The 17,982-nt window shown below is 43.3% G+C and overlaps 1 protein-coding gene across 4 annotated transcripts in view; it reads left to right on the top strand.

The window, feature by feature from the left end:
• Positions 1 to 17,763, top strand: part of RFTN2 (raftlin family member 2) — a 164,806-nt gene extending 147,043 nt beyond the window's left edge. For 2 of the 4 annotated variants that reach the window (XM_069733883.1, XM_069733884.1), the window contains exons 7-9: positions 9,592 to 9,695; positions 10,876 to 10,963; positions 12,899 to 17,763. In XM_069733883.1, the coding sequence (XP_069589984.1) occupies positions 9,592 to 9,695; positions 10,876 to 10,963; positions 12,899 to 13,165 (459 nt within the window). In that variant the 3' untranslated portion in view covers positions 13,166 to 17,763. The remainder of the gene's footprint in view (positions 1 to 9,591; positions 9,696 to 10,875; positions 10,964 to 12,898) is intronic. The other 2 variants (XR_011314694.1, XR_011314693.1) reach the window with 2 other exon arrangements.
• The last annotated feature ends 219 nt before the right edge of the window (positions 17,764 to 17,982 follow it).

The following is a 17,982-nucleotide window of genomic DNA, read 5'->3' as shown; positions in this document are numbered from 1 at the left end:
TCCAGACCAGTAGCCTCCAGCAAATAACGAAGTACAAAAGGGAAAAAGGGTATGAATGTTAGGAATTGTGGTTCTATGCAACCACCTGGGAATGGTTCAGGTCCAGTGCGACGCTGCTTCTGTTGCAAGCACCGCCATTGTCCTGACCCTGGAGGTGGAGCTAACACGCACATATTTAAACCGTTCCACTCTTGGAGCATTAAGTCCTGGAGTAGTTGGTTGTGTTGGGATGCGGTACACCGTTTCTCCCACCGTTTCTCCCATGGATTTCACTGCCCGAGGAACATGGGGCGCTGTGTTCCCTGTTTGCCAGGCAACGCGGGACGCTGCTGTGTCTGGTGCTAGGCAGTGTTGGGATTGTGTCCAATCTGCTGTACAAGTTAGCAAGGAGGGGTTACCTTGGGGTAATTCGAAGATATTCAACACCTGATCATTTCCTTCAGCATCAGGCAGGCTATTTAACCCTGCTCCCTGCTCAGGTCTTTGCTGTTTATTGCAGTTCATATGTTCTTTGGAGGTGTGTGGTGCTGGCAATATTGGTAGCTATCTTTTCAGGGTTTTTCCTTAGGGTTCTTTCCCTGGTCTCTTTGTGCTACATTCTCAGAGGTTCTTGCAGAGGTACACAAATGGTTGTTGACTAGGCACCAGCCGCATCACCAGACGCCAGCTACCAGGCAACAGTGGGCCTGGGAAGGGCTCTGCCAAAGTCCCGCTTCCATCTCTGGGAGCTGGGTGAAGAGTATTCCTGGCCCTCAAGGGCCCGCCTAGGTGGGCTGCTTGCACCAATTGCATCTGTGGCTGTGCCTTTGCTGGTTTGTTGCCAGTCTTGCCGGATCTCTCTGCGTAGCGCATAACAATGATCCAGCACCATGAAAAAAAAATAAAGTTCCATTTTATTAGCGAACCTTACTTCATTAAAAAATATATGAGTAATTAAAATAAGGGAGCAAAATCGCATAGGGACCTTACACTTTTTAAACTGTAGTGACTAGTGAGTCATTATCCTTAGGTATGCTACATAACTGTCTCTGATAAATATGTAGTTATTCACTCATCTGGACATTTTGTCACGGGGATCTGCCCTCGAGACACAATGCTAATGAAAGAATCTTTAAAAAGATATATAACATATACACAATATAAACATTAATATAACATATAAACAATAATACAAGTGTATTGCATATATTTATATATAAAATTAGATATATTTTACATCTTAGAATAAGAACATCAAATCGTCATGGAGATTTAACTATTTTGTGTGAAATGACTCTCTGGTTTAAGGGCATAAAAATTAAAAGTTTGAAAATTGCTAAATTTTCACCAAATTTCCGATATTTTCACAAATAAACACAAGTCATATAGAACAAATTTTACCATGATCATGAAGTACACTATGCGACAAAAAAATTTCTCCCAATCACTTGGATCCACTGAGTTATTTACATCATGAAGTGACACTGGTCAGATTTAAAAAAATTGGCCTGCTCATTAAGGTTAAAATTGACTCTGTCACTAAAGGGTTAAAACAACATAGAATAAAAAATAAATAAATCTAGAACCAAGAGGCAGAGTTTCAAATGGAGGAAAAAGTCGAGGTGGTGGAGGTGGATATGGCGGAGTAGGTGGAAGAGGCAGGGGAGGAGGTATTCAACATTGTTTTTGTTTTTTAGGTTTTTTTTAGGGAATTTATTTAAAAGGACATGGAGCAATAAAAAAAAAATAACAACCAGGAGGCGGAGGTCCAAGTGGAGGTGGACGTGGCGGTGTAGGTTGAAGAGGTGGAGGTAGCCAACACTGTTGTTTTGTTTTTTTGTTTTTAGTTTTGTTTTTTGCTTTTATTTTTTTATTTTATATGAGGAGGCCCCAAAATTAAACAAATGGCAAATAGAATATGACAATGGCTGGGCGCGGCTGGCTTAGTTGTCTAGTAAGCCAAAAGTACGGACAAGTCCCGTGGCATCCACGCCTGGTTCATTTTAATGAATATTGGCTTCCCCATATTGGCTGTCATCAGATGGATGAGCCTGTCTATGATCACACCCCCTGCTGTGCTGAACATATGTTCCAACAGTACACTTGCAGCAGGGCAGGCCACCACCTCTAGGGCATAAAGGGCAAGCTCAGGCCATGTATTCAATTTGGAGATCCAGAAGTTAAATAGGGAAGACCAATCTGTTTGTATGTGGAGACATGTGAACACGTACTCTCCCACTATGTTGTTATAATGCTGCTTCCTACTAATATGGACAGTATCAGATGGTGATGCCGGATGTTGTGGCGTGCTGAGAACGTTTTGACACATTTTGACCATAATAACCCTGCTTTCCGAGGTGGTGAAGGTACCCCAGCTGCGTTGGCAACTTCCTCCTCCTCTGCTTTGTTCTTCCACTGAGCTCCCACTGTCAGGTGGGAACACCGCCAGTAGTGCCTCTACCAGCCATGCGCTTGTATTTACGCATTTTGCGATCCTGCGCCAGTGATTTAAATAATGATGGTATGTTGTCCTTGTAGCGGGGATATAGTAGGATGGCCACCCAGTAATCAACAGTGGTAACAATCCGGGCAACTCGGCAGTCGTTGCACAGGCACAGCAGCATGTATTGGCTCATGTGTGCCAAGCTGCTCAGAGGCAAAGACAAGCTTTCTTCGGTGGGAGCTGTATGGTCTGGGTCCTCTGTATACCCCCAGCCACTCTCCAGTGATGCCCATGAACTGCTTTGAGTGCCACCCTGCTGTGAGCACAGTTCCTCCTCCAAAACTGTCCCATGCCTGTACAGTTGTGTACCTGGCCACTGTTGGTACAGGAACCCACCCTCTGAGCCGTGTGTGGATGATGTATAACTGTGAATGGTCCCTGTTCCTCCTACTCCTTTTCCTCCACCTCATACATCATCACCTGAAGTGTTTTTTTCCAGCAGGCATAGAAGCGGTATAGTATTGCACATGATGGCCTCATGATGGTGTCATCAGCGCTGGACATGTAGGTGGAGTATTCAAAGCAATGCAACACGGCACACATGTCCCTCATTTTGGCCCACTCATTGGTGGTGAAGTGATGTTTTTTCTCAGAGCAACGCACCCATGTGTGGTGCTGCAGATGAAACTGAACTATTGCCTGCTGTTGCTCTCATTGTCTCTCCAGCGTATGCAAGGTACAGTTCCACCTTGCTGGTATGTCGCATATGAAACAGTAAGTGGGAAGGCAGAAGTGACGCTGCAGCACAGACACATGAGCAACAGCAGGGTGAGAACGCCAAAAATGCGCAAACACTGCCCACACTTTCAGCAGCAGCTCTAAAATATGTGGCTAATTTTTAAAGATGCTCTGTACCACCAAATTTAGGACATTCTACAGGCAAGGGATGTGTATCAAGCCAGCTAGGTCCAGAGCTGCTACAAGGTTTTGCCCATTATTGCACACCACCAGGCTGGGCTTAAGGTTCACAGCACCAACCACTCCTCTGTCTGCTGTTTGTTCCTCATCCACAGTTTCTGAGCAGTATGGGATTTGTCTCCCAAACAGATGAGTTTCACATCAGCTTTCTGTAGTTTACCCCTGCCTGCGATGAAGTTGGTGGTGCAAGTCTTAAGGTACCTTCACACATAACGATATCGTTAACGATATCGTTGCTTTTTGTGACGTAGCAATGATATCGTTAAGGAAATCGTTATGTGTGACAGCGACCAACGATCAGGCCCCTGCTGTGAGATCGTTGGTCGCTGAGGAAAGTCCAGAACTTTATTTCGTCGCTGGATCTCCCGCTGACATCGCTGGATCGGCGTGTGTGACGCCGATCCAGCGATGTCTTCACTGGTAACCAGGGTAAACATCGGGTTACTAAGTGCAGGGCCGCGTTTAGTAACCCGATGTTTACCATGGTTACCAGCGTAAACGTTAAAAAAACAAACACTACATACTTACCTTCAGCTGTCTGTCCCCGGCGCTCTGCTTCTCTGCACTCCTCCTGCATCCTGTGTCAGCGCCGGCCAGCCGGAAAGCACAGCGGTGACGTCACCGCTCTGCTTTCCAGCTGACCGGCGCTGACAGTGCAGAGGAAAGCAGAGCGCAGGAGGATAGACAGCTGAAGGTAAGTATGTAGTGTTTGTTTTTTTAACGTTTACGCTGGTAACCATGGTAAACATCGGGTTACTAAACGCGGCCCTGCACTTAGTAACCCGATGTTTACCCTGGTTACCGGGGACCTCGGGATCGTTGGTCGCTGGAGAGCTGTCTGTGTGACAGCTCTCCAGCGACCAAACAGCGACGCAGCGATCGGCATCGTCGTCGGTATCGCTGAGTGTGAAGGTACCTTTACTGTGACTGAATGAGAAGGTGGTGGAAACCTGGACAAAAAAACATCCTCTGTGGTGGTAGGTCATGCGCTAGAACGCCTTCCGCCTCTGTCCTGGCCGCCACTACATTTACCCAGTGGGCAGTTAGGGAGATGTAACGTCCCTGGTCATGCTTACTGGTCCACGTATTGGTAGTTATGTAAACCTTGCCACTGATGGCGTTATGCAGTTCACGACTGATTTGGTCCGCAACATGTATGTGCAGGGAAGGGATTGCATGCCTAGAAAGTAGTGGTGGCTGGGAGCAACATACTGCGGGACAGCCACAGCCATCAGTTTTTTGAAGGTGTCTGTCTCCACTAGCCAGAATGGCAGCATTTCAATGACCAGAAATTTGGAAATGTTGTCATTCAGGACCATGGCTTGTGAGTGGGTAAGGGGGTATTTCCTCATTCTCTCCAGGCTCTGGGGGATGAAGAGCTGAACTCTTCCATGGAACGGTGTGGAGATGCTGGTTGACACTTCTGATGGTGATAGTGATGCTGTCACATCCTCTCTTTCTGGGGAGGCAGGTAGCCTTGTTGATCAGTGATCGTGAGCAGAAGAAAGAGGATGAGATCGCAGCATAAGAGGGAGGAGGCTCAGACATACTTTTTAAGGTGTGTACTGAATTCTATGAACCTCCTGCATAGAATTCAGATGCCTTGTCATGTAGGTGGTGCTCAGGTTCAAAAGATTTATGCCTCGCTTCAGGCTCTGACAGCACAGCATGTAAACCACCGGTGTCTTCTCATTAGCACCCTGGCTGAAGAAATGCCACGCCATAAAGCTCCTCTGAGCTGGCTTTATTTTGCTCATTTCCTCAGCCCGGTGGGCATTAACAGCCGACGTACTGGCTGTGCTTTTGCACACTGCTCCCTCTTTTGCAGTGCTGCTGGGGCAGCATGACCACCTCCTCTTCCTACGAATGGCGCATATCACTAGGATAGCCTTCACTCCATGTGAGGTCTAGGACTTCATCATTCCCCGCAACATCTTCCACCCACTCCTCACACCTGCCTTCCTTGCCAGTCTGCACACTGCAGAAAGATGCTGCATTTGGAAACTGCTTCATCATCCTTTGAGATGTGCTGCGGTGGTGCACTGACCATGTGCACTAGCCCTCCCAAGTACTCATCCTCCAACATAGCTAGTAGTTGTGTATCAGTGCATTAAGTCTCTCTCACTTCTGGGGCACAGGCAGGGCCAGGTGAATGGGCCATGGAACTCCAGCCAGCAGAGTCATCAAAAAGCAGAAGAGACTGCTGTATGACTGGGTTCTCAGACTGGTTGGCTGAGTTTCAAGGGAGTGAGCTAGAACCCAGATGATCATGGTCCTCAGGTGCCAACTCTGCTCTTTCTGCAGGGGACCAGGTGGAAGATAATGCGAAGGAACTGGATGCATTCTCAGCCATCCAACCTAACACCACCTCAATGTGTTCTGGCCTCACCATTTGTGCATCAGTACTCGGTCCTACAAAACAGAACATCCTGTTGCTTGTGTGAACCAGAGGAAGGTGTTTCATTTGGGCATGTAGTAGGAACAGAATGATGGCATCCTCTCCCTGCAACAGCTGCACCACCAACAGCACCTTCTTCACCATGAACACTAGCAGCTCCGTGGCCACGTTCTGTCCCCTATTTGATGCTGTTCTCATTTTATAAAGTGTTTTTTTTATGCACAGTACTCCCACAGACATGGGTGCAGAGTGAAAGAAGTGGCATAAAAGCCCACACATCCCACAGACATGGTGCAGAGTAGAACAATTTGCTTTAAGGCACAATACTCCCACAGACATGGGCGCAGAGTAAAAAATTTTGTTCTTATGCACAGTGCTCTCACAGACACGGGTGCAGAGTAGAAAAATTTATTTCTAGGCACACTACTCCCACAGAGATGGGTACAGAGTAGAACAATATGTTTTTACGCACACTACTCCCACAGACACAGTTGCACAGTAGAAAAATGTATTTCTAGGCACACTACTCCCATAGACACAGGTGCAGAGTAGGACATTTTGTTTTTTGGCACACTACTCCCACGCACACTGATGTGGAGTAGAAAAATGAGCTTAAAGGCACACCACTCCCACAGACACAGGTGCAGAGAAGAACAATTTGTTTTTACACATACTACTCCCACAGACACGGGTGTAGCGCAGAACAATTTGTTTTACGCACACTACTCCCGCAGACAGGTGCAGAGTAGCAAAATGTGTTTTTACACACAATACTCTCACCAACACGGGTGCAGAGAAGAGAAAGTGGCTTAAAGGCACACTGCTACCACAGACACATGTGCAGAATAGAAAAATTTGTTTTAGGCACAATACTCCCACAGACATGAGTGCAGAGTAGAAAATTTTGTTCTTATGCACACTACTCCAACAGACATGGGTGTGAAGAGTAGAAACATTTGTTTTACTCACAGTACTCCCACAGACATGGGTGCAGAGTAGAAAAGTGTCATAAAGGCACACTAATTACACAAACACAAGTGCATAGTTGAACAATTTGTTTTTAGGCACACTACTCCCACAAAAACGGGTGCTGACTAGAACAATTTTTTTTGCGCACACTTCTCCAACAGACATGGGTGTGAAAAGTAGAAAAAAATTGTTTTTAGGCACACCACTCCCACAGACAGAAATTCAGGGTAGAACAGTTTGTTTTTACACATGTTGCTCCCACAGACATGGGTGCAGAGTAGAAAAGTACTCACTACTCCTACAGACATGTGTGTAAAGAGTAGAAAAATTTGTTTTTAGGCACAATACTCCCACAGACATCGGTGCAGAGTAATAAATGTTGTTCTTATGCACAGTGCTCACACAAACACAGGTGCAGAGTGTTGTGAATTCTGTGGTCAGGCTCCCTCCTGTGGTCATGAGTGGTACTTCGGCTGGTTCTGTCCATGAGCTTCCTTTGGTGGATGTGAGTGGGGCTGCGGCTTCTGAGTTTCCTTCCTCAGGTGACGAGGTTAAGTCGTTAGGTGCTGTTCTATTTAACTCCACCTAGTTCTTTGTTCCTGGCCTCCAATCAATGTTCCAGTATTGGTCTTGCTCTCTCCTGGATCGTTCTTGTGGCCTGTCTGCCCTGCATAAGCTAAGTTCTGCTTGTGTTACTTTTGTTTGCTATTTTTTCTGTCCAGCTTGCTATATTGGTTTGTTTTGCTTGCTGGAAGGTCTGGGATGCAGAGGGAGCACCTCCGTACCGTTAGTCGGTGCGGAGGGTCTTTTTGCGCCCTCTGCCTGGTTGTTTGTAGGTTTTTGTGCTGACCGCAAAGCTATCTTTCCTATCCTCGGTCTATTCAGTAAGTTGGGCCTCACTTTGCTAAAATCTATTTCATCTCTGTGTTTGTATTTTCATCTTTACTCACAGTCATTATATGTGGGGGCTGCCTTTTCCTTTGGGGAATTTCTCTGAGGCAAGGTAGGCTTATTTTTCTATCTTCAGGGCTAGCTAGTTTCTCAGGCTGTGCCCGAGGCGCCTAGGTCTGGTCAGGAGCGCTCCACGGCTACCTCTAGTGTGGTGTGATAGGATTAGGGATTGCAGTCAGCAGAGTTCCCACGTCTCAGAGCTCGTCCTATGTTATTAGTAATTATCAGGTCATTTTCAGTGCTCTTAACCACCAGGTCCATTGTGGTTCTAAATCACCAGTTCATAACAGCAGAGTAGAAAAAATTGTTCATAGGCACACTACTCCCATAGACATGGGTGCAGAGTAGAACAGTTTGTTTTTAGACACTATTCCCACAAACACAGATGCAGAGTAGAAACATTTTGTTTTTACTCACAGTACTCCCACAGACACGGGTGCAGAGTAGAAAAAATGACCTAAAGGTAAACTAATTACATCAACACGAGTGCGGAGTAGAACAATTTGTTGTTAGGCACACTACTCCCACAAACAAAGGTGCAAAGTAGAACAATTTGTTTTTCCACACACTACTCCAACAGACATGGGTGTGAAGAGTAGAAAAACTTCTTTTTAGACACACTACTCCCACAGACACTGATGCAGAGTAGAACAATTTGTGTTTACACATGCTACTCCCACAGACATCGGTGCAAAGTGGAAAAGTGGCTGAAAGTCACACTACTCCCAGGGACACGCATTCAGAGTTGAACAATTTGTTTTACACACAATACTCCTACCGACATGGGTGTAGAGTCGAAAAAGTGGCTTAAAGGCACATTAAGCCCTCAGACACAGGTGCAGAATAGAAAAATTTGTTTTTACGCACAGTACTCTCACAGACACAGATGCATTGTAACATTAGTGGCTTAAAGGCACACTACTTCCACAGAAATGGGCTCAGAGTACACATTGAGACTTTTTGGCACTGTACTCCCACAGACACAGGTGCAGAGTACACACAGAGGTTTTTCTTGCAGAGTGCGCACACACAGAACCTAACACTGCCCCTAACTCCACCTGCATCCTGTTCCTATGCTAATCAGAGCAGAATGACAGCATCTTACGTGATCCTGCATTTATACACACTGAGTCACATGGTGCTGCGGCCAATGCCCACAGCCTAAAAGCTTTTTGATTAGCTGCACTGTAGCCTTTGAGCAAACTTTCTTCAGCAATGAACTCAAATAGTAAAGCAGACTTCTGGTAAAAAGTCAGTGTTTGGTGTTCAGTACTGCCCACTAGGTGTCCATCAGGTGACCGTGACCCCAATATTCTGCACCTACACCCTGTTCTCCTTTAGCTGCAAGATTCTCTACTTACAGACCTTCTTTTTTTATTTATTAAAACCATTAAGTGACTGGACCGGAGAACAATTTGCTGGGGTTTCTTTTAAGGCTGATTCATTCTAAAGAGAATCCGAGTATCTGGGTACTGCGTAATATTAGTCATATTAATACAATTAATAGAACGACTTTGAATGAGCCACTGCTGGAGTACCTCGGGCCATTACTTCAAGAACTGCCAACCTTGTAAGGTTTTCTCACGCAACTGTGAAGAGAGTATAGTAAGAATGGTGTCAAGGCAAGTCATCTTCCCTGGTCTTCACAGTCCCCAGATTCTCGGTGACAAAGTTGAGGACATGTCAGTCAAAAATCCTGCAGAACAATTTCAACATACAGTAGAATCTTCATTATGCATTTTTAATTATGTTGCAGTATCATGCAATTAGGGTTTATCCGAAATAACTAAGAACGTGATTGTCTGCAGTAACAAATCTAGATTCATGTGGTTCTGTTTATTTAGACTATGGAATTATCTTATTTATTTTCTAGGGATCTGACATTAAAACAGACTATGGTCCTTTGTTGCACACCTTGGCAGAATTTGGTTGGCTCCTCACTTGTGTGATACCAACACCCATAATAAGACACAACAGGTAAGAAATGATGTGGTATAATGACACTTCTACTTGTAATGTTTTATCAGTAAGTCAGTACTTTTAATAAATGTCAACAGTCACTATAAATGGCTGCCCATCACTGCTGACAAAGGCAATGTGAGGCTTTCAGATTTTTGCACTTTCCTCATGAATACAGCAGTCTCAGAACTTTGAGACAGAGCAAAAAAATATATAATTTTTGGGTATTTAGGCAAATATGAGCTCTGATCTCTCGCGATAATACACCCTTACTATGACCTCTACACTATGCCCTATACCCTTAATCAAGGACGCAGTCTGATGCCAGAGAATTTAGGTCTTTAGAGCTTGGCAGGTAAAGGCCAAGCTTCACACAGCCGCAGAAATAAATCATGCCGATCTCATGTGTGAAATTATTCATGCACATAGGCTACCATTACCAATCAAAAATACGCTGGACTGAACCCGGCCTTACTACCAATATCTATTTTGTCTATGAGAGAGCTATTTCAATTAGTATATATCTTTTTTTTTTTACATTAAATATTTTTGGGGGTTTTAACAACATTGATATGAAAACAGAACATTCCAATTACGTTCAATAATAACAATACACAAGTTGACGGTTGTTAATATTAAGTTAGTGTTAAACATTCGAGTATGACCTCGATGAGGTATTAATGTAAGCTATTACAACACATGCATGGAGAGCCCAACACACAGGCCCTCCATGCATGTGTTGTGACTGTCACACAGCCACTACACATGCAGCTGTGGCGCTGAACAGCTGATTGTCGGGAGCGATCCAGGAATCCGGGTTCAGGATGCAGATATTCAGTAAGCGCTATAGCTATTCGGATAAACTGTTATCCGAAGCTATTTGATCATCTCTAGTTATAATTCATTAGATTTTGAAGAGTTTGTTCAAGAATGGGGATATAATTTAAATGATACAGATCATTGAAGTTTCCCGGGATTTGTGTACCCAGGTGCTTAATTGCATTTGTCTGACACTTAAAGGGAAAGTTAGGAATTATTAAATAGCTTGTTAGGGAATTAGGACTATGTTAGGGATTTGCTTATAACGTACCTAGTGTATTTCATACAGTAAAATGTTTTGGGCCCGAAAATTTGAAACACAAATTATATTTTTGTATCCAGAATTGCGTAACTTTCTAACAGTTTCTGTTTATTTCAGTGAAGGAAATTTGACAACAAAACAAATAATTTTTCTTCAAAGACCAGTAATATCACATCCATCTCAACCATCTATTCCATCATCTGAGGTAATTAAACCTTTACAGGATGTTATATTACTGCAAATTATTCAAAAAGATTTCTGTAAAAAATTTATTTTTATCTGAAACTTCAATAATATGACAATTTACTTCTTTAATGAATATACAAAGAACCCCTAATTATAAAATAAAAACATTATTTTACACATCAAACTCTAAGACTTGCAAAATAAATTTTATCATTATAATTCTGACCCCACCAGATCACTGACACACTGAACTCCGTAAATGAGTTCCCCAACAATGTGATAAAAGGGTCCCAGCCAGACCAAGCCTCAACTGACAGAGAAACTGTACCATAAACATACTTACCTCCGTGAACCGAGAAGCAGGGCTATGTCACGCACAGTGTAGGACAGACTAAGTGCAACACAAAGGGATAAGGGATGGGGAACCAAACACTAGGGTAGGGGGCAATGGAGACCCCATAGACAGATCTGACGTCACCCTATCTGTCCTATCGTCCCTATATAGGTTCCGCACCTACCGCCGAGCAGGATACCTAATCCCTGCCTGACCCTGGTGTGGAGAAACGGGGTCAGTGGGTGCTCTCGTCCGCTGGCCCGGCTGTCTTTAGCAAGACTGCATGGACCACGGCTCATACCACTGAATGCCCGCTCTATCTCCCAGTGGGCAATACACTACACAGACAACACAGGGTTAAGGTAAAACAGTGTGGCGATACTTTATTGAACCACAACACACAATAGCAAACAGAACAATCCCAACATGGTGGAATTGCGTGATTACATGGGTGCATATAAAAGATCACTGCGTCTCAACGTATTTCCAGTATGACCTGATGTCAGAGCTCCCAGGGTCGCTATTCCACCTGTGATACACACACAGAGAAGAGGTAACGACAAGCATAGCGAGATGACCAAGAACTGTCCATAGAGTCCATACAAGGTCCAAAGCCAGTTGACACGAGAATCACCACCTGGCTTATCTGACCATCTCCATGGAACCAGGCGACCAGCAGGTCCCAAACCTGGCTTTCTCCAAACATATCCATGGTTCAGAGGAAGGTGCCCACCTGAGCAGGTTGTGTGCAGGCACAACTCTCAACGCTACATGTAACGTTTTTTGTGCATCGTGTCCGCCATTTCCGACTGCGCATGCGCGGCCGGAACTCCGCCCCCTCCTCCCCGGACCTTACAATGGGGCAGCGGATGTGTTGAAAAACTGCATCCGCTGCCCCCGATGTGCTTTTACTTCACAGCATGCATCGGTTCGTCAGCCCGACGCACTGCGACGGGCCCGTACCGATGCTAGTGTGAAAGTAGCCTTATGAACACCTGAGGATATCAGCTGCTGCCGCCTCGTGGTGATCTCCTCCAGGATAGTTGACCAGTTTGGATGATAACACGATATCAGGCTGCGCTGCTGTAATAAATAAATAATCTTTATTTTTACATAGCGCTAACATATTCTGCCGCGCTTTACAGGTTGCACACATTATCATCACTGTCCCCGTTGGGGCTCACAATCTAAATTCCCTATCAGTATGTCTTTGGAATGTGGGAGGAAACCGGAGTACCCGGAGGAAACCCACGCAAACACAGAGAGAACATACAAACTCTTTGCAGATGTTGTCCTTAGTGGGGCTTGAATAATCCTTGGGACCAAGATGAGTTCAACGGTTTTTATTTCCATATCGCATTTCAACACTGGACTAGCGTCTTTCTAAAGTAAAAAAAAAACCAATTGCATCATAATAAGTTAATAGTAGCATAATTTTGCTTTAAATTATTGTTGGATTGCTAATACAGACTGTTTTATTAAAATGAGTAATTTGCAATATGCTAAAATAGTTCGAATGAAATTCACACGAAGAATTTTCTATGCATATTTTATTATATATATATATATATATATATATATAATGTTTTCAGCACATTTACATTCTAACTTGATTTTCAGAAAAAGATACAAAGACATTTGTTAAATGAGGAAAAAATGACTACATCCAGCCGAAGCATCGGACATCAACCTCCTGGAATAGGTGTTGATAAGGGACACACATTAGATGAGCTATACCTATCCTCTCCTAAGCAGCCCTGGAATAAAGAGAGTCACCAAGAATTTGGCAGTTTTCCTGGTTTTAACAGCAGTGATAGCATGCTCCGGGATCTGGATGATTCACAGTTTGATCAAGAAGAAGGTGTTACACAAGTTACTTGCATGTGACCAAGATTTCTCTTTTCAATCCTAACAATTCCTTTTCTAAATATTTTATTAAAAATAATTGTTCCTACATTACATTTGTACATAGTAATTTACATTGAATTTACATAGATGTTCACAGTAACAAGTCTCAAGGAACATGTGGTACTGGACTGCCAAGAGGCCTTGTGACGCACCGGACAGCCCTATTCTAGTGATTATGGACTGTATTATGCCTATATAATATGTCATGGCACACAGTGCATACAACTGGACCAGTAAAGGAAACATTTATGTATTGTAAAATTCTAGACTAATTATGCATAATGCCTAGATAAACAAAAAAGACCGTTCATGTTCAGGTGAATTTTTAGATTAAGTTTTATTTCTGCCCATTGACAATTGTATTCAGCATTTATTAGTTTTCCCCTTTACAGGATCAGATTCTAATCGGAAGTTTTTCCTAAGCTCTGCTCCAGGAACTAGTTGCTAGGAGAGTCCCATACAACGGGCACACAGAAAAGATCATGCGCCATGAAGCATACGTATTCTCGGAGGCAGTAGCATGGAGGACATTATACAAGAGCAGTTACACCGCGTTACTACTAGTCCAGCACTGGGGTGAGATGAAACCCGTGTTAGAATCAGGTGACTCTCCGAATGTCTATCCCTTGCTTCACGGTTTCCTTCATTCTGTAGACACATTTCTGGGCAACAGCTATAACTTCATCCAGTAAGGGAGCCGATAGAATCCATCTTAAAATCTGGACCTTGAAGATGGATTCTATCAGTAAAATGAGAATGAAAGGTCAGTGCACAAGGCAGGGGATGAGTAAAGGAGTCAGATATGTGGCATTTTAAATTGATTATTAAATACTTACCTCATATACAATTGACTTATTTTGCCTTGTGCAGGCGTGTACTACGGAGGACATAGAATGAACTTCAATCCAATGTTGCGGCCAGCATGCAGCCAGCGGGTAAGGAAAGGGTGAATCAAACACCCGAAAACTCCGCCCATATGACCAAAAACTGGTCCCGCCAAATTCAGGTGACAGGTTCCCTTTAAAGATCAACCAAGGTATCATTGTAATCAGTATAATGGCGCCGACCAGACACTGTCTGGAGGTTACTGTGCACCATCCTGCTGACAGGTTCCAACCCCTTAGTGACGGAGCCAAATTTTTTTAATCTGACCAGTGTCACTTTATGTGGTAATAACTCTAGAATGCTTCAACAAATCCCAGTGATTTTGAGATTTCTTTTTTCGTGACACATTATACTTTATGATAATGGTAAATTTAGGTTGATATGTCCTGTGTTTATCTATAAAAAAAAATCAGAAATTTGAGAAAAATGTTAAAAAATTAGCATTTTTCAAACTTTTAATGATTATCCCTTTAATTCAGATAGTCATACCACAGCAAAACATTAATAAACAACATTTCCCTCGCGCCTGCTTTACGTCAGAACCATTTGTAAAATGTTCTTTTATTTTGTTAGCATTTTAGGAGGTTTACAAATGTAGCTGTAGTTTTTCATTTTTTTTCAAGGAAATTTACAAAATGTATTGTTTTAGGGACCTATCCATATTTGAAGTGACTTTAGGGGTCCCATATATTGGGACACCCCCAAAAGTGATACCATTTTAAAAACAGAACCCCCTGACATTCTCAAAACTGCTGTCAGGTAGTTTATTAACCCTTCAAGTGCTGTTCAGGAATTAATGCAAAGTGACATGACAGAAATGAAAATGTGTATTTTTACCACCTAAATGCCTCTAACTTCTGAACAGGTTACTATAGCTGTCAGACTCTTAGGCTATGTGCACACGTAGAATGGTCCACTGCGGATTTTTCCACAGCGGATTTGATAAATCTGCAGGGCAAAAAAGCTGCGTTTTTGCTGCAGATTTATCATGGATTTACCGCGGTTTTTCTGCGGATTTCACTGCAGTATTACAACTGCGATTTTCTATAGGAGTAGCTGTAAAACCGCTGTGGAATCCGCAGAAAGAAGTGACATGCTGCGGAATGTAAACTGCTGCGTTTCCGCACTTTTTTTTCCGCAGCATGTGCACAGCGGTTTTTGTTTCCCATAGGTTTATATTGTAATGTAAGCTCATGGGAAACTGCTGTGGATCCACAGCGTTTTCCGCATACCCTTAGGCCGCAAATTTCCATCACAAACATCAGGACACACAATCATGATCTGAGGGCACCAATTGGGATAAAGAGGAAGCCCCCACACTCTGTTAACCGTTTACATGATGTAGTCAGTATTGACAGCAGCATCAAAGGGTTTAACAGATTTGGACGGTGCAAACACTGATCGTGGCTGATGCAGCAAGTTGTCAGCTATAGTGTACAGCCGACAGCTGCTGGATTGTCACCTGTATGGGGATGCTAGTCACTTATATCTCAGGTCAGTTAAAAGACATATTGGCCGTGTAAGATTGTAGTAGCATTGTAGGCAGTGAAGAGGCAGTGACCCACAAAGTTCAAGCACAAAAGTCTCTTTAATGTTTTTCCTCACAGCATTAAAGTCCAATTCACACAAATGCATATAACTTCAGTGTATATTATCAGTGTTCAGTTCACACCAGTTCATAGCAATACATATTACATGGCTTTAGATTTGCGGTCCCTTGTCCAGTTTCCCTGGGCGACCGCACACCATATTACAGTCTCCATACACACAGCCTCATATGTTGCAGACACTACACACGCCAGCCTTCCTCTGACTAGTTCTCGTGGGTGTCCTGCATAGCTATATCACAGTCTCTTACAGTCTCTTTACTCACACAGCCGTACACAGTCCAGGATATCCTCCGGATAGCAGCCGGGCACCATATCCACCTGTTTGCAATCGTTACACATGCTGGTCCTCTTTCAGGCACAGGACATGCACCTCCGGGCACAGGACTTGTCCACATCAGACTCCTTCGGGCACAGGACATCCACCTCCAGGCACAGGACTTTCCACATCCGAGACCAGTACAATGGACGACTTGCATCACTGTATACGCTGCGGGTGCCAAGCTATTCAGCTGCCCTGGGTGCTGGCTCCGCTGGTCTGTGCCTCCATACGCACAGCCAGCATGCTGTAGGCACTGCTCTGCACACCAACACACACCAGCCTGCCACTGACGTGCACCTCGCACACCTGACACAGGACAGATTGTCCTGTATTGTGTACAGCTACTGTATATATGATTATACGTGAGTGCCAAATCTAGCTAAATGTCTAATGTCTTATTAATTGTATATTTATTAAAACAAAAAAACTAGGTTTATCAGTGTTTCTATTGTTTCAATTTTGAAAGGAATGATTTTGGATTGAAGAAAAATAATTTTGAAGTTGAAGAATCATGTTTAGATCGGTTAATATTGTTATACTATATAAACGGGTAATATGGGTTCTCTCTACTTGAAGGGAACCTGTCACCAAGCTAGGCCGATATGAGATACGACCACCACATTTCAGGCCTCATATCTAGCATTCTATAATGCTGTATATCTTTCCCCAGCCCGACCTGTAAGAGAAGAAAAGAGCTTTTTATTATTCACCTGCTGTCCGTTCTGAACGGTGTCAATGTTCTTGTTTGGGCGCCTCCCATCTTCTTATGATCACTGTCATGCTGCTTGCTTCATGTGGATGATGTCTCCTCGGCACCATTCTTCTCTGCCCTGTTGAGGGCAGAGCAAATTCCTACAGTGCAAATACACCAGAGCTCTCTGACCTTTCATCCTTTCCTGCCACCTGTGCACTGCAGTACTTTGCTCTGCCCTCAACATGGCAGAGAAGTACCCCTGCGCAGGAGCGTGGTGCGAGGAGACTGTTTGGATGACGTAGGGACGTGCCTGACCAAGAAGAGTGACAGTACTTGGACCAGGCAGCCCCGCAGGTGAGTATAATAAAAGTTATTTTTCTTCTCTTAATGGTCAGGTTGGGGCAGATATACAGCATTCGAGACTGCTGTATATCAGGCCTGAAAGGCGGTGGCCGTATTTCATATCGGCCAAACCTGGTGACAGGTTCCCTTTAACCACTGGACCATAGATGATTATGTGAACCATAAAGCACATTAATCATTACTGTCATCATTGGTTGGTTCAGGCGGTATTATAACATCCACCAGTAATTTTAAAAGTTATTTTGAATAAAGACTTTGTTGCTCCTTCCATCCAGATGCTGGCAATTAACAAATGTCCATTACTGTTGCATATTATGTGCTTGCTATATACATGTAACTAGCGGTTTACATTAATAAAAGCACAAAGTACATTTGATACCAAGTACGGTAATAATATAAATATTTTCAATATTAGTAAATGCACTAAGATTGTCCATGCTATATTATGCTATAGCATTATGAGCTGAGACGTATTTTGTGCTAGTGCGGCACATTCTATAGCAAATTACTGACTTTTTTTTAATTATTTTTTGAGTAATTGCTTAAATAATTATTAGGCATATCACCCAATAGGTGTTTTTTTTAACCAGTCATTTGAGTTAAATTTTCATAACTAGCACCAGCTGTATAGAAAAATAAGTGGCAATAACTATGTATTTTGCTATATTTTACTTCATTATAAAAATAAAGGTAAATTGATATGGGCGATGTGTTTTTATTTATTATTCTGTGACTGCAGGTTCTTAAACCTACAGTCGAAAAGGAAGCATTTCCTTCATATAGTCACCCCTACTGTTTAGCCCAGGCTAAAGGGTCAGCCATTACTATTTACATTGGAGCAATTATATGACTCCGAGTCCTATTATGCACACTAATGCTTGTTTATATATATTTTATTAACTTTGCCATATATATTCAATAAAGG

This window comes from Ranitomeya imitator, chromosome 7 (assembly GCF_032444005.1).
Source record: "Ranitomeya imitator isolate aRanImi1 chromosome 7, aRanImi1.pri, whole genome shotgun sequence".
Lineage (NCBI taxonomy): Eukaryota > Metazoa > Chordata > Amphibia > Anura > Dendrobatidae > Ranitomeya > Ranitomeya imitator.
The sequence above is the reverse complement of the archived record's forward strand: the minus strand, read 5'-3'. Positions and strand labels throughout refer to the sequence as shown.